Source organism: Maylandia zebra, linkage group LG10 (assembly GCF_041146795.1).
Source record: "Maylandia zebra isolate NMK-2024a linkage group LG10, Mzebra_GT3a, whole genome shotgun sequence".
Classification (NCBI taxonomy): Eukaryota; Metazoa; Chordata; class Actinopteri; order Cichliformes; family Cichlidae; genus Maylandia; species Maylandia zebra.
This window is the reverse complement of record NC_135176.1, coordinates 8,816,587-8,838,281: the sequence shown is the minus strand read 5'-3', so window position 1 is coordinate 8,838,281 and position 21,695 is coordinate 8,816,587. Positions and strand designations below refer to the sequence as shown.

The window sequence follows — 21,695 nt, the reverse complement described above, 5'->3', positions numbered from 1 at the left end:
TTTATTTCAAGGTCAACTTTGACCTTGGTGCTAACAATGAAGGTCAAGGTCAAATGCTTAGCCAACCTAGGTACTCATGCCCTCTGAGGCCTAGTATACTGTTCTAAAATTTGAAGACGATCCATAAAAAAATTGTGGGTAATATAAAGGGTTTTAAAAAAAAAAAAAAGAAAAGTTTACATTTAGTGTGACCTTAACCTTAAACCAATTTTCATTAAAATTGAACCAGCTTGAGCTGTTATTGGTATCTACCGTCCCACAACATTTGAAAATGATATCTTGAAAACTTTGGACGCTAGATTGCTAACGAGCAGACAGACAAACGAACAGAACCGATTAAAAGCTTCCTCCCTTCAAAGGGCAGAAAATTAGATTTAAAGATATGAATTCTTTAAATAACTGATCGTATCTGTTACAAACACAAGATTGATCATTTTCTCTCCAATCTTTTTTTTTTTTTGTCTTTATGAAAAAAGGATGTATATTCCAGATAATAACAGAAAAATGCGTTACAGTGGAGTCTGGCGTTCTTTTGGCTAAATGCACAAACCACTGCAGCCTCTACATCAAAAAATTACTTTCACTGAGAGAGGGGTGAGCTGCACTCCAATAAAAATCACCAGTTACAGGAAATGAGGATTGCCATTTCAACTGGAAAAAAAAATCCTTAATTATATAATAAGCCAGCCTACTGGGGGCTGTGTGGGCAAGATAAGCGCACTAGCAACTCTCCGTTTAAAGTCCTTACAGTTACAGCAGTGTCAACTCCACTAGATATATGTTTAGTGAGATGGCTTCATTTTCCTAGAGTGCCACACATAAATATCTGAAGCATGCTTTGAGGTGCTTCCAGTGAACCTAACCTGTCTGTTGCGGCTTTGATAGATGGAGCGGTGATACGTTAAACAAGGTGACAATGATAGTTAGTTTACCGTGTGTGTGTGTGTGTGTGTGTGTGTGTCTCCATCAGCGCGTTGGAGCCACAGCAGTCACACTGTGTCTTTTTCCATGCTCTACAAAGACCTCCTCTCAGGCATCACAGGGTTCATGAGCTAATATATATACACAAGTGGGAGCATTTTCTGTGGTCGGAGGATTTTTCTTTTTAATGCAGTTGCACAGTTTTTTTTCACAGTTTGTCTGTGAATAAGGGTGAGATGGAGGGTTATGCGAAGCTGACAGCAAAGGAGATTGCTGTTAAGAGATCACTGCATTTTTCTTTCTCCCCGGCTGTTTTTCCTTGTATTGCCAGTGTTATTGGCCTTTAGCAGGCATATGGATTTTCAAAAGGCATTTTATTATACTGAGTTGCTCTTACTCACAGGGCAAAAGGTGGTAAGTCACGTACAGTATTTCTTTTTTATCCCCCACCCTACGAGTTTGGACCTGCCGACGAACTCGGGTCAGGCTTTTATATTTCCTCAGTTTCCCTCCTTCTCTTGCCTGACATACCCATTTTATTTTATGCTGGAAGTTACTCTTGCAGACTAAAAAGCTGAAAAGTGCTAAGTATTATATGATTTTGTTTTGGGGTTTTTTTTTTTGGGGGGGGGGGGGGGGGGTATACTTAGTAGATCATATAAGAAAATAGAAGGTAGTATTTCAAATTCTGGGGCTCAGAATGCTCACCAAAAATTTCAGATCCTCATAATCCTTTGTTCCTCTACTTAGCTACAGCCAATGTCGCTGTACAAGTACTCCTTCACATTATGCATGTCAACATTTACACTGCAACCTTACTAGTTTATTAGCATGATGGAAGTATTTTTAGCAACGTGCCTGTTTTGTGTTGTGCATGACTATACAAAGTGAATGTTATTCCCGTGCATAATACACGCAGCATGTAGATTATATTTAGAATCTCATACTGGATTCACCCCTAATTTTGCTTGTTTGGTATGAAATTAAGCCAAAATCCTGCACCATTTTTCAGTCGATTACAAATTAAATTGAACGCGCAGCATCAAATACAGTAACCTGTAATATGAGCAAGCCCTTCAAGACAAATGTATGAATCCAGTAATGCGTTCTTTTGATTTCAATTTGCCCATTGAGTCACAAGAGTAAGGATATACTGATCTTTGTTGGGGGTTTCTGAGCTGCTCCGCTCCTCGCTGTGTTTGTATGCAGGTGCCAACCCGTCAAGGCCCGGAGGTTTCCCCGGCGCTAATAGTCCAGGGCCTGTGGCTGACCTATATGGACCTAGCAGCCAGGATTCAGCTGTGGGCAACTACATCAGTGCTGCTAGCCCTCAGCCTGGCTCTGGCTTTGGCCCCAGCATCACAGTAAGTACTAAAATTCCGACTGCACCTCCTGCTTCTTCTTCTGCACTAAAATTAGACGTTACAAAAAATGCAAATGGGCTTCAATTGCAACATTCTGTAAAGCAGCTCAGTGTTTGCATAAAAAGTAGCATTTATTCTTTTACTGAATTGACTAAAAATAATCACTGCTGTCGTCTTAGAAAATATCCAGGGAAGCATTTTTGCTGCTGTCAGGTTCAGGGCTCCCATAATAATGTAGTACATCAGTGTTAAAGCCCATCGCAGCTCTGTAAGTTATCTGTGTCAAAAGCAAATGTTTTTCCCCTCTAGCTGTTGCACAAATCACCTCACTTCAGATCCTGCATCACCTGCCCAGAACAAATTTCTTTTATTTTTAGAACCCCATCTGTCCCAGAGCTGGAGTTCACTCCATTGCTAGGACGATGCTCCCACACAGGTTTTTGTGTCTCCCAGTGCCCTTGTCCAGTTAGGCTTGCTCAGCCACATGCTGTTGAACTTTTCTCTCTGATCGGTTAGCAGCTGGTCGCCAAGTCAGTGCGTAAGTGTTAGGACTACAAAGGAAGAAGAGGTGACGGTAATAAAGAGAATATTGTGAGGGATTTCCCCATCAGAGTGCTAATAATCCCACCTTCCTTTGAAGGTGAAGAAAAAGACATTAAAATTGTGCTCTCAAACTCCGTGTTCTCTGTGAACCGATCTATTATCATAAGTGTTGGAGAGATCATCTTAAAGCCAGTAGGAACATCTTTACTTCTAAAAGGAACTCTAAGAAGAAAGTTTAGCCATTCAGATTCATTCCTCTTATTTCCCGTGTTTTCCCAACATTGCAGCAGTTTGAGTCTATGCAGGGTGGAAACCTAGCAAGAGCTAGTTTACTAAAGACATATGTAATGGCTTAACAAGGATTATTTCTATATTCAAAATAAATGAGACTTAGCAGTCAGTTCCCATCATAAACTACTCCCTCTCTGTTTTTTAGCATTCCTAAGACAGTTTTCTGAGAGCAGCCAAAGACTGAATGAGCCAAAGTTAAATCTGATGTACTTAGCTTATTTACTGTCAATAAAGGAAAAGGCTCAAACGCCACGAAAGAAGACCCAATCAGCACTTTGTTTACTCGTACGTTAGTCTACCTTCGACCTCGCCGAGTAATTAAATTTTTTTACCGTGTGAATTTTCTGGCCCTAGCAAAGTGCAGCAGGATTTCAGTTCACATCGGAGCATGTTTGTGCTGCTTTACATGACTGAACTGAGTGACACAGTGTAAACTATAAAAATAACACCTGCTTTCTGCAACAAGCTCATTAATGCATGGCTTAACTGAGATGGAATAACGACAAGCCCATTAGTACAGCGAGCGAGCGCCGAAAAGACTACAGGGTGAAGACGCTCGTTCCAAACTTTATAGTCCACATCATTAACTTGAATTTCATGCTACAGTAAACAGATATTTATCTTTTTATTTATTCAGGTGATCCTCTGGTTGTGGTATTTTGTGGTGCTTTTTTCTTTTTTTAAAATCTAAGCCTTTGTGGCAAACTGTGGCTTATGCTGCATTCTGAAATCACACATGTTCTGAGAAGTACCACAGGAGATTTATCACGTTGTGCGCTTGAATCAGTCGAACTAAGTGCGGCGGTTTAGCGAAGATGTCGTGAATGTGGCGCTTGCACTATACGGCTGTAATGCCTTGTTGCTATTGGATAATGTCACAAATGTACAAAACAGGTAAAAGAGCTCGTTTAGATGTTTGCAGCCGTGCGTAATTGATTTATGATATCCACGCAAAGCAGAGCTTAAGAGAAAAAAAACATTTTAAAGCCTTTTTCCTCCCTGAGCAAAGCCCCTATTATTAATTGCTTTAGGTCCACTGGCTATCTGCTTTAATCTGCTGGTCTCAGTGTAGGAAGCAAAATATTTGCTATGAAACACCACGCTGGCTCATTTTCAAGGCAGATTTACCAGCAGATAGTTCACAGATGGAAATGAGGCCATTTGTTACAATTATTTTCCATTTGTTGCAACAGTTTGTAGCCATAGTTTATTACTGAGTTAGAGAATAGAACAAGTCTTTCAACCCCCCCCCACCACAAAAATACAAAAAATTCGGAAGAGATGAGATTAATATTGAGCAGCAGAGTGCAGCTGATTTATGAAAGAGGTGGGTGAAGAATATACGGTGTATTTTACCAACATTATTCAAGCCGGGCCTTCCGATTCCCTTACAGAGAGTCAGTTTTTGCCCATAATACTACTAGACTAAATCACCACTTCAGAATCACAGCGAATCAATAAAGGAGAGGTGATGCAGCAGGCCTCTGACTTCCTGCTCCAGCCGAGATGATCTCTCTATTCAGAACATTAAAATAGGAAATGATTCAGAACTAAAATTCGCTTCATAATTCACTTCTTTACCGAGAACGCTGTTGAACCAAGCGCATATAAGATCGTCATATCTCAGGAGCTCACGGATGACTTCAGATTCACCGATTTGTCCTTCTGTCTCACGCTCCACTGATTTTATTAATCCCTTTAGCCAGTACGAAAACAGCTACTGCGAAGAAGCTTTAATGAACTTAACTGTTTTTTTATGCAAGACAATTAGAGCGCAATTAGCTGATTGAGGTGATAAAGACAAGCAAGCGCTGCTGAAAGTGCTTCTCTCCTTTTCACTGTTGTGTTTGAATCCAATCATTTTTTACAGACCTGTCAGTAGGAAAGCTCACAGTGTCCTGATAAGTGAGCCTCAGTAATAAAAGCCATTCAATAGTCAGAAGCACGCTGATCTTACTGAAGGCTGTTTATGATCCTATTCTCGGCATTCTTTCAGATGAAATCACTTGTGTATGTTAGCATGAATGGGGATTGTGTGTATTATTACATATTTTGTATTTAGATCCTGTAATCTGAGTGCTGCATTGTTATAAGAGCTTGCATTATTAAATGCAGTATGAATCATTTACTGTACAGAGCATATCTAACTGTTTTTAATATCTTTTAGCATTACGTGGCTTTTTCTTCCTGTTGTAATGTTGCAATTATTCTTTTTGCAAGAGTGTTAAAAGAGTTGGTTTGATATTTCAGTATTCTCCTGCTCTGCTACTCAACATGATCACAACATTCACATTCATGCTAGCTGTGAAAAAAAAAAGAAGTTGATATACTCACTTTTCTCTCTTTGAAATGCATACTGACAAAAGCACTAACTGTACACTTTTAGGGCCCGTTGATTGCGACAGCTTTTACAAATGGATACCATTGAACAGGTGGCCGGTTGCCATCTCATCAGAGGTATTGCATTTTATTTACTGTGCATTTCTATCAGTATCTATCTGTACTATGTGTTCATCGCATTAATCGTTGTTCCTTCACCTCTCTTTGGGGAAACACAGAGCTGGTAGTAACGTGTGAGTATGGCGAGGTGGTTTGTTTGAGGTCTTTCTCCAAAAACTAATAAATACAACTGATAAAAAGGACAGAAGATTAGCAGACATTACGAGAATTTTAATCATTTTGTGATTGTTTATGAAGGAAAGCTTCATATCGGTTACCCACACACATACTACCGGTTCTTCAGTTTTTCTTTCCTCCTTCTTTTTGACATTTTGAAATGTTTCCATCCTAAAATAGTCACATGTCTGTGTAGAAAAATCACATGTCTTGCTATTCAACCAGAGGGGATGTCACAGTTTAAAGTGTTTTTGACCTAAGCTCTGGCTGTCCAAGGACAGGACTCTCATTACAATTCTTTCACAACTTTTAAAATCGAAACTGCAAAATCTTTCACTAACAAGCAGCCGAGGTGTAGGAAGAATCTTTGAGGAAGGGAATTGCTTATTACTACATGACCTTCTTTTTGCTAACACTGTCCCTCATATGTACAGCCACAATGTCATATATAAAACCTTGTCTGCCCTACAGATACTTGTAGATGTTTGATGTGCATAAAATGTATTTTTGTATACGTTTTTAAACTTAGTACAAGAGTCCACAGCACGATATACCACACCTGCCACTTTATTAGGTACATCAACGAGGATAACGAGCATGGGTATATTGTGGTCAAAGGGGATAGGTCAGATCAGTAACAGTAGGCTAGGCTGTAGCATTTAAACAGTGCTCAGTAGGCCCAAAGTTGGCAAAAAATATCACCGTCACACCACAACCAGTAGCCTGAAATGTTGATACAAGGCAGAATAGAGCAATGCTTTCATGTAGTTTCCACCACATTCTGGCTCTACCATCAGAATGAAATTGTTTTTTTCCCAGTTTTTTCCCACTTTTGAGGTTGGTGACCCCGTGCAAACTGTAGCCTCAGTTTCCTGTTCTTATCTGACAGGAGTGGCAGGCAATGTGGTCTTCTGCTGCTGTCGGTTTAATTCCATCTAACCAATCAGCTACTGGCATGTGATTGGCCAGTAACTGGTATGAGCAGATATATCTAATAAAGTGGCAGGTCAGTATATATGCACAAATGCTAAATTAATAAGCCGTTTAAGTATATAGTGTGGTATTTGTGACAGCCTAGACTTTTTGTTATTGGACAGGCTGTTTTTACAGTAATTGGTGCTTCTGTTATGCTTGCAGGAAATTTTGACCTGTAGCAGTTTCTTAGAATCATATCCCAGTTATTCATGCTTCAGCAAGCCTGCAAAATACGTCACAGCGAGTATTATTTATGTTCGAGACTTACTCTAATTAAATGTATGCTTTCTAATGCTGTTGTTCCTTTTTTTCCTTCCTTTTTTTGTTGTTGTGTTTTTTCCTTTATCACCCAGCAGAGTATATCTGGTGGCCCAGGAAAGACAGGACGAAGTTTCTAATTGGCTTTGTGTGCAGGTGATGCTAATCCAACTTCAAGCACTACAGCGTCACCCCGGCAAAACGAACGAAAGTCGGAACCATATGAAGAAGAAAAGAAAATGTTTATCATCTCAGAAAAATAACAACTGCTGTACTATAATCCAAACCTCCTATAACTTTACAACCTGGTTTGGTATGATGTTTCACGTCGAGTTCATTCACCTACTTTCTTCCTCTGTTAGCTTTTCTTTTGATTAGCCTTGAGAGAGTCGTTTTAGTTGAACCTTTAATTTTGTGTCGTTTTTATTTTATTTTCTGGTATTGTTGTGTAAATCTTTTTTCTTTTTTTTTTTTGCTTTTTTTCGTTTGAAGTACGGCGGTCATAGCCAAGAATATCTTCAAAGTCACGTCTTCATCTTTGTACCGGTGAGTCTAAAAGGAAAAAAGCTCGGGATGTTTCATTCAGTCTTTCTGCAAAAAAAAAAGAAAAGAAAGAAAACACAAGAAAAAAAAGCTCAGTGCGGAAAGACTCGGAGAAGAAAAAAAAACATTTTAAGGAAATTTTAAAGAAGGTATCTAAGTAATAAATCTTAGTAGCTGTTTTATTTCTTGTGATGTCTCATTGTTAACCATAATTACCTATTTTTGGGCAATACAAAGAGGACTCCAATATTTTTATGGTCCTTTTTTATAAGTGTTGTTTTTGTTGTTTAGAAATATATATATATGCTATAACAAATTTCATATAACTACATTGTGAATTCAAACTTGAGAAAAAGAAATGTAGCTGTACATATTATTCCAGTCACTGCATATAACCAACTCAGTGAGAGAATAGCATATTTTTGTGATGGTGTGTCAAAAGAACATGTTATAGCGTGTGAATAGAAGACAAAGCTGTAAACAGTTATTATTCTACTTTTTTTTTTCTGCTGGAAGACGGTATAACAACCCCACACGGAAACAAACACACGAACACACACACGCCTAGCGCACACACACTTGCTCTGTAAATACTGAAGCTGAATAATTTTACAAGTGTCATACCAGCAAAATTTACAAGCGGTGAGTCAACACAGTTTTGGAGAAATAATAATAATAATAATAATTTTAAAAAAGAAAGAGCCTGATTGGTATCTTTTTGTCTAACTGTTACAGTATCAGTATCATTTCAAAGAGAAAGTTTAAAAGAAAAAAAAAGATGATTAAATCCAAAGCACACTGTACTTAGATGTGAAGATTAGAACTTGAAGCAGGCTCTGCGCATCCTGACACTTTTCTACTCTTGAGAGGAACTTGTTAGCTGCAATGTTGATGTTTGTTTCATCCTGCACGTTCCCGATTAGTTCTTTTTCTTTCCTTTGGAACACAACATCTGGGCTCTGTGCTCGAGTCTTTATGTAACGCTCGTTGTCCGACTCAGATCTTATTCTTTCTTTTTTTTTTGAGTGAATTAGGAAAGTAAACGTTTTGATACCATACCTCAGCCTTCCTGAGTTCTCTTATGGAATCATTGGCAGGTTTTTTAATTTATTCTAGTGGCAAAACAAATGAAAACACTGAAAGGTAATTAAGCAAGTAATCATTGCACTGTGAGTTGTAAAGTACAGGCCATTTTTTTCTATTTGCACATGTATATGTTGGCTTTTTTTAAAAAAAGAAAAAGGAAACTGCCCTGTGCTTTGGGATAGCATGAAGGATTTCGGAGCTGGCGTGTTCTCGACTTGACAAAACACTTGAGCGTTTTGAGGCGAGTTCACAGCGTGGGAAGAAGTAACTGGTTATGTTGCTGTGTACACTTGGATTTCTTTATAGAGTAGACCCATGTCTCATCTGACGATATTTAATACGGGGTCAAAAGATGACACTGAATAATTCACTATCTACCACTGCACCGGGTTTTCCACAGTACTTGTGGTCGATGGTTTTACTCGTGATGATGATTTATTAATAATAATCATAATAATAATAGGCTCCAGTATGCGTTCAAGTTTTGAAATTCGATGCCGCCGCAGATGCGTTTGCTGTTTTCCTTTTACCCGCGTCTCGTCTCATTTCTTTTCCTTTTAAAACAACCAGGTAAAGAACTATGCTGGATTACTTTTAAAGTAAACGATATGGAGGTGTGATCGAGTAATAATTTAAACAGTCAAGAGAAGAAGAAGAAGAAAAAAAAACAACTTGTAATGTTCAAATGTAAAAGAAAATAAGAAACACAAAACTATAAAAAAAGATGCTTCTTTGCTGATTTCAAGTTTAATCAGAGTTTTATTGATACTTTGTGGTTTATATATTAATAATTGTAATATACTATTAAAATGTACTGTGCATCCATTACTTTCTCTCTTTCCATTCCCCATCCTCAGAGATCCTACGATATTTTGTTGCTCATTCATGTACTTCATTAGTGTGTAAAGAAATCACAGTTAACTTGTAAACAGAGTGCTGTCTTTGATACCAGTGTAGTGCTCTTTGTTGTTCTCCCTTGCTCTACCTCTCCTTTCTCTCATATTTATCCCTCTCCCTCTTGCGCTCTTTTTCTATCTCCTGTAATTACAAAGTAGATGTTATAGAGGACTCATTAATATAATACTTGTAGTGAATAGTGGATTTAGGACCAGTCGAGATATACCTTTCTCTCAACGATCATGTTATTCTGGTATTTGCAGACAGTTATTTTGTTAGAGGTTCATTGTAATTTTTCCCTGTATGTTTTTTTTTCTTTTCTTTTTTCTTTTGGTTTGGTTTTGCCACTCTCACATGGTTTCAGCTAACCAAAGCTCTCATGGATGAACAATAGAGAAATAGTTGCTGTAAGATGGAATTGTACACAAGGCATTATTTGGATCCCCACCCTTGAATGTTTTTAAAGGGGTGTGCCATACTACCTTAAATGCTAATGCTAGATATGCAAAACTTTTGTGTTTGATTGTTTCTTTCCTTTTTTTTTCAAGAGGGACACAAGCTGAAATCACGGGGGAAAAAAACAATTTTTACTTAAGATATTTCATATTTTTTTAAGAGACATGCGAGTTATTACCACATACGTCATCAGTCACAGAGCTGTTTAAAGAGCCTCTTCTATCTTTTAATGTTTGTACACTTTGCAGATATCCCAGGCTCCTCTGGTGTCATTCTTTTTAGATGATACAGTTTTTGAGCTCTTATTTATTTGGGAACTGTTAATGACTTTTTTTAAAATCTTATTTGAATCTGTTAACAGTGTTTCTGACACTACAGAGGCATTACTGACACACACAGAGAAACACTGCAAATACTGAACAGAGAACCATTAGAGGAATATCAGCAGGTGCTGAGGGGTGTCGAGTTTGTCAGGTCTGATTAATAGAAAGTTAAATTCCTGTCCAGAGTTGGACCTGCAACCTGAAGCTGTGATGCATTGCCAAGCTAGAATAGATTATTATTAACAACCTTGTCAAAGGATGCCTGGACTTAACATGTTTAGATTTACACAAGCAAAAACAAAGTTATTAAAACAATGGGATTGCTGCTGGAGCCGCTGCTTGGACCCCAATACAGCCAGTGCAGTTGAGCCTTTTTGAGCATAATCTCTGTTTGCTAATTTACTGGCTCTTTAAATTAACGATTAATATTACTCTGTTGTTAATAAGTTAACATTAGTGCCCTCTTTCTTCCTAACCAGTCTGCACACAGCACATAGAGTACACAGCAGCTTTGTCAGTGATGCTAATAAGTTATCTTGTTTTGTTTTGGGGTTTTTTTAAAGTAAATGATGAAAGTAAATGATCTTTACTTTACTTTCTGAAGGTAAAATTGTTCTTTTTTAAAAATTAAAATTAGGCAGCGGCCAACTAACGCATATGTCAGTATCTTAGCGAGGTAGAGTGATCACTCACTTTAGAAAAATGCAGTATTTGTGGAAAAAGTTTTATTGTTTGAAATATAAAAAGAAATGTATTAATAGCAGAAGAACAATAACTGAACACATTTTGGTTATAATTTAATCCTCAAAGTAATAAAGAAATTCCTCCTGTTCATTTAAATATTTTAATTGTATAATTAACTCAAACGCAACCCAGTCGCGTTCCAGTTTTCTTGGCGTTTTTTTCCAAACAGCATATACCAGAGCAGCAAGCACACACTACACTGTGCTGTCGCGGTGCCTGTTGTCTCTTAGTCTATAATTAACCCTTTTTCACTGGAAAGAAGGCTTGAAATGGCTTGTTTTCCCTCACACAATATCAAAATTGACTCTTCTATTGTTTTGTGATCCTGTAGCTTGGACTTTAAGGTAGCATGGCTCTGTTGCTGTAATTTCATTTTATCTCAAACTGACAGCAGTTTACAGCTGATGAATGTTACACATCTTAGTAGACTAGCTTATCCATTTGGGGAGAGGGGAGGGGACTTGGTTTAAGAAAAAAAAATAATCAAAAAAGAAAAAAAGTCAACCTGGAAGGTGTTGACATTTGTAGTGTACTACCGTATCCATTTAAACTTGAATCTCGAGGCAAGTGCTAGGCAATGGCCAAACAACCCCATCAGTTCGAGGTGGGGGTGGGGGGGGAATCCCACCCTGAAACCGTACACACTTATGGGATTTCTGTCATCCTGGGTTCACAAGCGTTTTCTGAATATGAACAAACGTTTCCTAAAAGCTGGAACACCAGGCTTTACAGGCTCTGCTCCATTTCCAATGAATCAGACAGACTTTGAAGGCTCATTGAATGTTCTTGAGCATTTTTATCCAAAAAGAGGCTTACTCATAGTGGTGCTAATGGGTTTTTTGAAAAAGCAAAAAACCAGACAGTGTGCCCTTATCTCTGAGAGATACTGGATACCGTCACAGTGAACACAAAGTTAGGTCTTCGGCCAGTTCACAAAGTGACTCTCGCTAACAACGCTATTTAAAGTTTTTATGGCTCGATATATCAAAGATCAGTTCATGTTCACAAATCTGGACTGAACTCTTCAAGGTGACGGAAATGGCACAAGTTCGCCTGTACTACTGTGTTTTTGGGGTGAACTTCCCCTCCAGTCCAAACCATTGCCATCTCACGCCATGCTCATCGCCAAATATATACATATAATTGCAATATATATGTATATAGATGAATATATATACTTGCAATTCACGCTCATTTGAACTGAATAATATTAGACTGGAGACCTCAGCTGTATACAGAATAATCCTCGTCACACAGCCACGCCCAGGTTCATTTAGTCCACTCATCATTATTGGTTCGCCATCATGCGAGTTCTCCCCCGGCGTGTTGTCGAGGTTGGAGTGGACCGCACGGCCACGAGGGGTGTCCAGAGGCTCTTCAGACTGCACGGCCTGCAATGTGAGGCTCTGCCGTGTCTCCGCAGGCTGAGCGCAGAGCTCTCTCCACCGCTGTCTGCCCATTCCTAACACTTGCCCCTTTTTTTTATGTTAACCGACTTTTTATGGCGAGAGACAGACAGACTTGACTGACATCTGAAAGCATCTTTCAGGTTATCATATGGCTTGCTCAAGCCCTGTTGTAAAATATACTAAAATAATAATGATAATAATAATGGATGGGGGTCTCTCACATATCAAATGTGGAAAGTCTAATTTTATATTTGTATTTTCAAATAATAATATTGACAAAAAAATGTCTGTGAAAGGTTTCCATCCTCTACTGTGGTCCAGAAATCGATGTGTCTGTCTGGAAAATAAATAAAATAAACTGAATTGTTATATGACTTCTTTCCACTGTTGCGTAGTATTTGTGTTTTTCTGAACCCGAATATCACAGTGCAGATTTGTGGAAAACTATCACTATTATATCACAGAATTATGTTTATTTTCTGTTTTTTGTTTTTTTTTTTAAAAAGGGATAATATCATATCGCATTTTGACCGGACCACACACACTGCGCATGTTAGCTCCTGGGATCCTTCGAGGTCTCTCATAAGTCAGCAGGATTAATAGCCCAAGATGCATTTGGGGAAAATGGTGAGCAAACAAAGACTGACGTGTAATTCTGCTGCCCCTCAGTGGTCTCTCGCAGCGCCTGAGAAGATGCAGTGCTTTCAGGGAAGCACATTCGCCAGTGCCTTATTCTTCATCAGCGTCACATGGAGAGCATCAGCATTAGCCGAGGCTCGGTGTATAAACGGCTGGGGATGTGATAGAGTAGATGAGCAAACAGGCTGCTGCATGACAGGCCATTTCAGGGCCTTACAATAGTACCTTTTGATGCGTTTGTCACGCTGTGCTTAGTTCTGCTTCTTCCCGAGATGGAGAATTTAACCTCAGATGGCAGAAGCAAAAATCTGATTCAGAGTCATTTTCTGAGGTGAAACACTGACAATGAAGAAAAAATTCAGCTGCTTTCTGACTGGATCATTCCATTTTTTCACACATTTTTTACTAAACCTAACTCACAGACACACTAGGATAACAATAGTGTATTGAGTTCACGACAATAGATTTAAAACACCTTTTTTGTATATGTTTACCGTGATAGATGGCGATAGTTAAACATGACGCCGGTGGAATTCAGGGATCAGGATTTTTAATGTGGGTGCTTGTCAGGTGAGACCGACGGTCCGACAGCTCCATCACTCACTTAGACACGGCAATCCATAAATTCAGACTGAGATCAATACTCTTGGCTCAGCTCTGTTTTTCACAGCCGAGGCACTGCGAGTTTAGATCACGCTGCATTCATTTTTGTGTTTGTGTAATGAGCACAATGATGATCCAATTTGGCAGTGTGGGCTGTTTCACTTTCTTACAAAAGAAACTGCTCTGGATTTTCTTGCTGTCTGTCCGAGGAATTGACTCTTAGATTTGAAGAAATCAAAGCAAACATTAATACAGGCGAAACTTTAGAAGTAAAAAAGATGGTAAATATGAAAAATGGCTTAACCTCAGGCAGATGTGAACAGAGTTTGTCCAGACTCTGGTCACTGTAATTAGCAGACAAATCTGTCAAAGAGCCGATGCTCACGTTGACTGTGTTTTTAACTCAGAGGCCTAACTGCTTGACCTTTCCAGTCCACCTGCCTTTAATTAAGTGCTAATTAAAAGTGCCATTATGATCAGAGAGCTCTACACTCGTCGGCCCTTAAATACAAGGATTCGGGTCTTTAGTGGAACTCGGCAAAACAATCAGCAGTCATGGGAGCTAAATGTCAGCTCACAGCGGAGAAAAGGAAGCTGTAATAATCTGTGAAATCAAACTTTGCTTTAAAGTAGAAATACTATAAATGATATTTGAGCATGAGCCTCTATACTGTGAAAATGTATCTCCTGTTTTAAAAAAAGGGTAAATGTGAAAGGGGCTAAGGGTCGTGATTAGCATTATCCAAACAGACACAAACACAGATCATAGCAAATATGTGGGGCATATAGCAGCATGTCACAGGCTCATTTGATGGCCTCACCTCATACCAGTCACACTGTGCAAATTTCCCATGGGCCAGCACTAACAGGCTGAATGTGACAGCTCCTGGCAAACACAAAACAAGCCACAGTGCACGGAAATGCCATTGCGAGGATGCAGCATGGCAACGACGGCGGCGATGCTGAGGTTGCTGTGGAGGTGTAATGAAGAAGTTCAAGAGGTGGTCCATTTCCACCTCCGTGTGCCTGAAAAGCAGAGGGAGAGAGCGCGGAAGAATACCTTTCCGCCATGCATATTCATGGCGTGATGTGGTGCTGCAGGAGACTCACATCCCCCATCCTCAGCCTGCGAGGACACCTCAGAGCCCCTCAGCACTTATTAACGGTAATTAAGAGCTAGTCTGAGATGCTGGCAATGTTTAATTGCCAATTACAGGTAGGTTAGCTATAGATGAAAATGACAGCTATTTATGTATCACATCAGCCTAAATCATCAAGTTGTGTTTATGCCTTGAAAATGGGAAAGGAATGAAAGGTTGGGAAGCATCCAGGATCCTCACACGAGCCTGGCATTGTAGGAATTCAAGTGCAATAATGAGCAATGTTCAATGGATATGCACTTAATTTTATGTGCATCACTAAATTATCTCCCCACACAGCCATGTAATGGTTGCTCCTCTTTTGAAGCGGAAAATTTTTTTGACAGTGCTGTGTAATAGAGTCAATAGTTGATGAGAAGACTGCTGTGGATGGGGAGATGAGGCACTCAGGTGGCTGTTTCCTCCCAGACTCCAGGCCTAATGTAGCCTTTGGCATGGAAATTGACGTGACATTGATGGGCACTCTCCCGCCAGCAGAGAGTCATGTGCCTGCACAGCCTTCCAATTCGCTAATAATTGCTGATTAAAAACTAGTTAAGAGTCCATGAAAACTCAAATATGCATTAACCAAATGACCTTCTGGGAATGGCAAACGTCTGAAGCCAAGAGCACAGGTGCTTTTCTTGTGCGGGCTTGGATCGTGGATCGTTGTTTAAGAAACAAATGGGAGCGTACTGAGTTGTTCTACTGAGCTTTTAGGAAATTACTTTTATTATGACCCCATCCTCACTCTGTTGTTTCACAGCTCACGTCACCTTTCATTACAGAATATTTAGTCTCTAAAGTTTTAAATAACATCAGGAAAATTATATTAAATAGCATAATCCAATAGATTAGGCCTTGGTTTTTATAGGTGGCAGCCTGTTAGACTATAGATTATGAACAATCTAAATCAGGATAGTTTTGCTTTAAAAATGGCAACAGATGTGATAACTGTAATCTCATTACTTTCATATGTTAATTATTACTCTAATATAAATTATGCTAATTACAATTTGTTGCGAGGGTAAGGATTATCACACTACCGTTCTACCCAGTGAAGGTTTTGACAGCATTTATATCACCTCATTAATACAATGCCATTGTTTTGTCTACGTCTAGTTTGTTTCTGTTATCTGTTGTCATAGATGTGCCTCGTTGAATATACATATATAATATATATAATCATTTTCTCCAGTAAAGTATGCTTTTGCATTTGAATTCTTACAGGTGAGGAAAGATGCTGTGGCCAGTCTATTTTCAGCCATTATAGTGTCTGTAATTCGAGAGAGTGTGTGTAGCCAGCAGCATGAAAAGCAGGGTAGACCATGAGCTAAGTGACTCAGAAAATTCACATATTGTGCCCCTATTTTCTCTCATATTATCCACCAGATGAAGCATTACATGCTTACAAAGGCCATCGGTTTTGGCCCCCGACTACAGAGGATGCAGCTGTCTGTTCATTGTTCATCATCATTGTCTTCATGGATCTGATGATGCTCCCGAATCAATAGTTGCCTCAGAGCAAACTAGTGAGCAACAGACTGTAGAAGCAGGCGAGAGTGACAATTATCACTGGAGGACAGAGTGAAAATACAAAGTAGGTGTCAAGGGAGGCGGGGGGGTTGGGGGGTATTGGTGTTGATGGGATCATTACCAACGGATTAATGGTTCTTTAGCTGGGTACTACAAAATGCTCAGATAGAAAAATATACTATCTAATCACCCAATCACAACTTGGTGCATTTAGGCATGCTGTCAGCACAACCTGCTGAAGTTCAAACTCAACATCAGAATGGGGAAGAAAGGTGATTTAAGTGACAATGAATGTGGAATCGTTGTTGGTGCCAGATGGGCTGATCTACTGGGATTTTTCCCAAACAACTATCTCTAGATTTTACACAGAGAAAGTCTGACAACAACAACAAGTACACATATATATCCAGTGGGCACCAGTTTTCTGTGTAAAAATGCCTTGTTGATCTTAGAGGTGAAAGGAGAATGGCTGGAGTGCTTGGAGCTAATAGGAAGGTAGCAGTAACTCAAACAACCACTCATTACAGATAAGGTGAGGTATCTCTGAAACCTGTCAAAACCTGAAATAAACATGAAAGTATGGATCACTCCACTTCCAGTGGGAGTCCAACCCAATATGAGCCAGTTATCTCTTATAGGCTGGCTGGTCATAGTACATTGGTGCAATCTTATCTTTATTTAAAAGTGTACAATCAGGCATAACATTATGAGCACTGACAGGTGAAGTGAATAACACTGATTATCTCTTCATCATGGCACCTGTTAGTAGGTGTGATGTATTAGGGGGCATGTGAACATGTCGTCACAGTTGATGTGTTAGAAGCAGAAAAAATGGGCAAGTGGAAGAGTGATGAACCAGTGTCAGGGCCATGGGTGGCCAAGGCTCACTGATGCATTGGGGAGCGGACGATCCAGCAGCCAAGCTACTGAGGCTCAAATAGCAGAAATTTTAGAAAAGTGTGAGAATACACAGTGCATCTGTGCATTGTTGCATATGTGGCTGCACAGCTGCAGAACAATCAGGGTGACCATGCTGACTCTGGTCTGCCCAAGAAAGTGCCAAAAATGGGCACATAAGCATCAGAACCATATCTGGTCATATCTGATGAATCATGTTTCTTTTTACATCACGTGGATGGATGTGTTCATGTGTGTAACTAACCTGAGGAACACCTGGTACCAAGACGCACTATAGGAAGAAGACAAGCCAGTGGAGGCAGAGTGATGTTTTGGGTAATGTTCTACAGGTAAGTGTTGGGTCATGCCATTCATGTGACAGTAGCTTTGACACGTACCAGCCTAACTAAGCATTGATGTACAACACACACACCCTTTCATGGTAACGGTAGTCTCTGATGGGTGTGGCCTCTGTCAGCATGATAAGGCTCTCAGTTACAAAGCACAAGTGGTTCAGGAATGGTTTGAGGAGCAGGACAACGAGTTTGAGGTGTTGACTTGACCTCCAAATTCCCCAGATCTCATTCCAATCGAGCATCTGTGGGATATGCTGGACAAACAGCTTTAATCTATGTTGGCCCCACCTCTCAACTTACAGGACTTAAAGGATCTGTTGCTATCATATCAGCAATCATATCAGCAAAAGGGGGGACCAACAAATTCTTTTTGTGTCTCAGTTTGGATATTTGAGAAGGTGCCAGGTTCCACAGCTGAAAATACTGAATTCTCTGATGTCTTTTAACTTTGATTCGCTTACACTGAAACTCCCACTCGTCTTGCATGTCCTTGTGTGGTGTCTTCTCAGAATAAGAAATTGACAAGAAGAGTTTAACAGCCTCATTTGCTGTCAGAAAAATTGCCATCAAAACGACAGTGTTTGATGTCCAGAGCCACTGTCAACAAACAGCCATATCACAGCACAGTGTATTCCAGATGTGATACGGTATCATCAAAAAACACATCTACAAAGTATCGCTGCCCTGATAAAAGAATGTCCATGTCATTTTTAATGCAATAAAAAAGCCCCCCCCCCCAAAAAAAAATCAGTTTTGCTGCCTCTGAAGCCGCTGCGAGCGCTAATGAGAACTGTAACCCGCCGTGCATGAGTAGCAGCAAACGCATTTTCATTGGTTAATGCTGGCGTGCAGAGGTCTGTAATCAGATAAAATTGATTTGTGTGAAATCTCAAGCAATTTGTCTCAATATCTGCTTTGGAGAAATGTCAGAGATTTGAAGGCAAGGTCACGCTCAAGGTCATTTTCATATCTCATCAGGAACATTTGTCATCAGCAGGTAACACAGTAACACAAGTGATAATAAATAAACTGGATAGTCGCAGCATCCTCAAATGGCTTTTTCAGAGGAGGAATACACCTACAGTGGTTCAAAGCACCGATTGAATTTATTGTAGTTACAGTTTAACAGCAGTATGAAGTCATGGTAATACATTAGAGAGTAAATCCGAGCCATCGCAGCAGTCTCTTGCCTTTTTATGTTTTTCTTCCCCCGTATGTGTGTCTGTGTGTTTAGTCGACGCATGCTCTTATCAATCTCTGCACAATAACAGAAAACAATTTGCTAATGTTTTGAAAATAGCTTTCCCCATCCTGTGCTCCAGCATTGAGAGATGTATGCACAATTTCATAAACACAATCAGTGCGCTGAATGGTGGCACTGATATTCTGAAAAAAAAAAAAAATCTCATTATTGTTCCTGAGCTATGGAAAAGCAGTCAATGGCCCATATCACACAAAAAGCCCCCTCCCCACCTCCCCGTCCTCGTCTTTCTCCCTCCACCCTTCACACCAGCCCAGTGGCACACAAAGCTTAATTCCACCTAGAAGCAAACACTATGCGGCAGTTTGCTGAGAGAATATTAGAGATGACCTGAAAGAAATCATCGGCGGGACAGCTTGCATTTGCCACAGTTTTCTGAGGCTACGCCGGCGCTCCTGTCGTTCGGATCACGTGGACGTGCTGCTGTTGTCTTGTTCCATCAGTGCAGCTGGACTGACTCATGTCTGATTTCAATCTGACACCTGTGTCACACATTCTGCCTCCATACATGGATTTCCAGTCCTTTGTAACTTACTCCGGCTTCCTCTCACTCATGTACAAGTGGCAAGAAGAGTGGAGGCCGAGCAGTGTGAGTAAACAGGAAACGAATGATCAGGGGCTTGTGGGATTATATGCAGAGTTAACTAATGGCCACACTTGAAGGGAGGTGGTGGTACGGTGGGGTGGGGGCCACGCTGTATATTGCGGAGATTGCTGAGCCCGAGCATGTGGACGGCTTTGTGATGGATGATGACAGCCTGCTGCATAATCACTTCAATGAGTCATAATAAGGGCAGGCATGTATGAAGTCTCTTCAACGTTGACTCTTAGAGCCCTTTTACATTACAGGCACAGTATACACACATATGTATTAAGAAATAGTCATAGTGGAATTTTAGCCATCATTTTTTTTTTCCTCTCATACTAACTTTTCCCTCGATACTTTAAAATATTACAAAGGCAGCTACTTTTATTTTAGACAATGTGAGGGGCCTGGGCCTTACGTTGCTGTTGGTTGTTAGCCTTTTTTTTCCCTTCCTCCTTTGTAGGTGCTTATAAAAGGCCCCTCCCATCTAATAAAGGAAATTACTTCACCTACTTGGAAGTCTGATTTGGTTTTCATTTACTTTGGTTTGCTTGCGTTGCAGTTAATCCTAAGTTGAGCCACATATTCTTTATAGGTCAGAAACTACAGCTAATACGTTTTTTCTTTGTGAACTGTTGCTGTCTGGAACTCCCTTCTCTATGTTCTAAACAACCGTAAGAGATATTTATCATAAGATACCGAGAGGTGTTTGAACTGCTTGAAGATGTTTCAGCTCTCATCCAGGAGCCTTCTTCAGTGATCAGTCAGTCCTAACCAAGAATAACTAAATCAGTTATTTATATATTCACCAAACCATAACCAGGCTACCAACCCTGCAGAGAAGGTCACATACACATACACGCACAGTGTAATGGATCACACTGTGTTAGGCTGTGCTTCTTTCTGTGTTTCTTTGAAACAGGGATTAGGGACTAACATTTATGTAGTCCATTCCCATAGTTTATAAACTACAGGGCACATTTTCCCTGTTGCTGTGACAGGACAGTAAACGGCATACTACTGTGCCGTCACCACAATGAATATACTGACTGAATGTAATTTTTTCTTTTGTCAAATAGAGACATATCACCTTTTTGTTTGTTTTTAAATAATGTATTTTCAATTATTTTTAAAAAATCAAGTTTAGCTTTATGTTGCCTATGAGTAAAGGAGGTTTGACACTGTACATACCAACACTTTTAACCATATTTAGCTATGGCGTAAACCTGCTAAATATGAGCCCGTTAGGACTTGTAATATTGCTAGCATGCTGATGTTAGCATTTAGTTCAAAGCCCTACTGTGCCTAGCTACAGCCTCACAGAGCCGCTAGCATAGCTGTAGGCTCCTGGTCTCTTTACAACAGGTTCAAAATGTCAGTGAAGTAGCTTATTTGCTACCTAGAGAGTTTGCTATGCTCTGGGGATGTATCTAGGTGACACTTTTAAACTCTGCACCAGAGGAGCATGTCTTTGTTGCACACAAAGCTTTATTATCCTTTACTTTGAATTACAATGTTCTATATAGCTTTGGGAAATGAAAATGTGCTGGTGGCCCTAGAGGGCGGTGCCCATTAATCACATATTTTTCAAGTATGACACAGCTCTCAAGCACTGTAAAATAAAATCATAGAAAGAGTTCGAGTTAAAAAAAACAAAAATAAAATAACATTCATCCCGAGTGTGCTATAGAAAGTATGAGCCATGCACTTTACTCCCAAATCATTTGAGCACTTGCAGCTTCCTGCACTGCTGCACATTCTCAGTGAGCACACTGGTGATGTTAATTAAACTCTACGAGGGTTCGGGGTGATCGCTGGAACCGGGCCTGCAGTAGCTGTTCTTTGAACCATGATGTACATCAGATCAGTGGCAAACTTTTGAAAGCACTTCAGGCAGACATTGGATAATTTAAGGTTTATGCTGATCATCACAGATCACTAAATGTCAGGGACTGTCTGGTCAGTGCTGATATATTCATACAAGAAAGCGGGAGATGCACTCAGATGATACACTGCCTCTGGTTCCTGTCCCTATCAAGAATGAGCAGCATGTAAGGACCCGTCTAAATGCGTGAGGGCTTTCAATAGAAAAATGGCTCTATGAAGCAGTCCTTGACTGATGGAGCTGAGAAATGTCATAAATCACACTTGTGCTGTAGTAACTTACAAAACCAAACCAGGAGCAACTGAGGAATAAAACTGCAAATTATAGAACCATTTTTCACAAATATAAGGCCGAGATGAGGGTAATA

General features: G+C 39.8%; 1 protein-coding gene across 12 annotated transcripts in view; it reads left to right on the top strand.

The window, feature by feature from the left end:
* The window catches only part of msi2b (musashi RNA-binding protein 2b), a 277,906-nt gene extending 265,106 nt beyond the window's left edge, over window positions 1–12,800 (top strand). For 6 of the 12 annotated variants that reach the window (XM_023152789.3, XM_004557380.3, XM_004557383.3 and 3 more), the window contains 2 exons: window positions 2,131–2,285; window positions 7,064–12,800. In XM_023152789.3, coding sequence (XP_023008557.1) covers window positions 2,131–2,285; window positions 7,064–7,108 — 200 coding nt within the window. In that variant the 3' untranslated portion in view covers window positions 7,109–12,800. Of the gene's footprint in view, window positions 1–2,130; window positions 2,286–5,505; window positions 5,577–7,063 lie in introns of all 12 variants that reach the window. The other 6 variants (XM_076888988.1, XM_076888986.1, XM_076888987.1 and 3 more) reach the window with 3 other exon arrangements.
* Window positions 12,801–21,695: the final 8,895 nt, after the last annotated feature.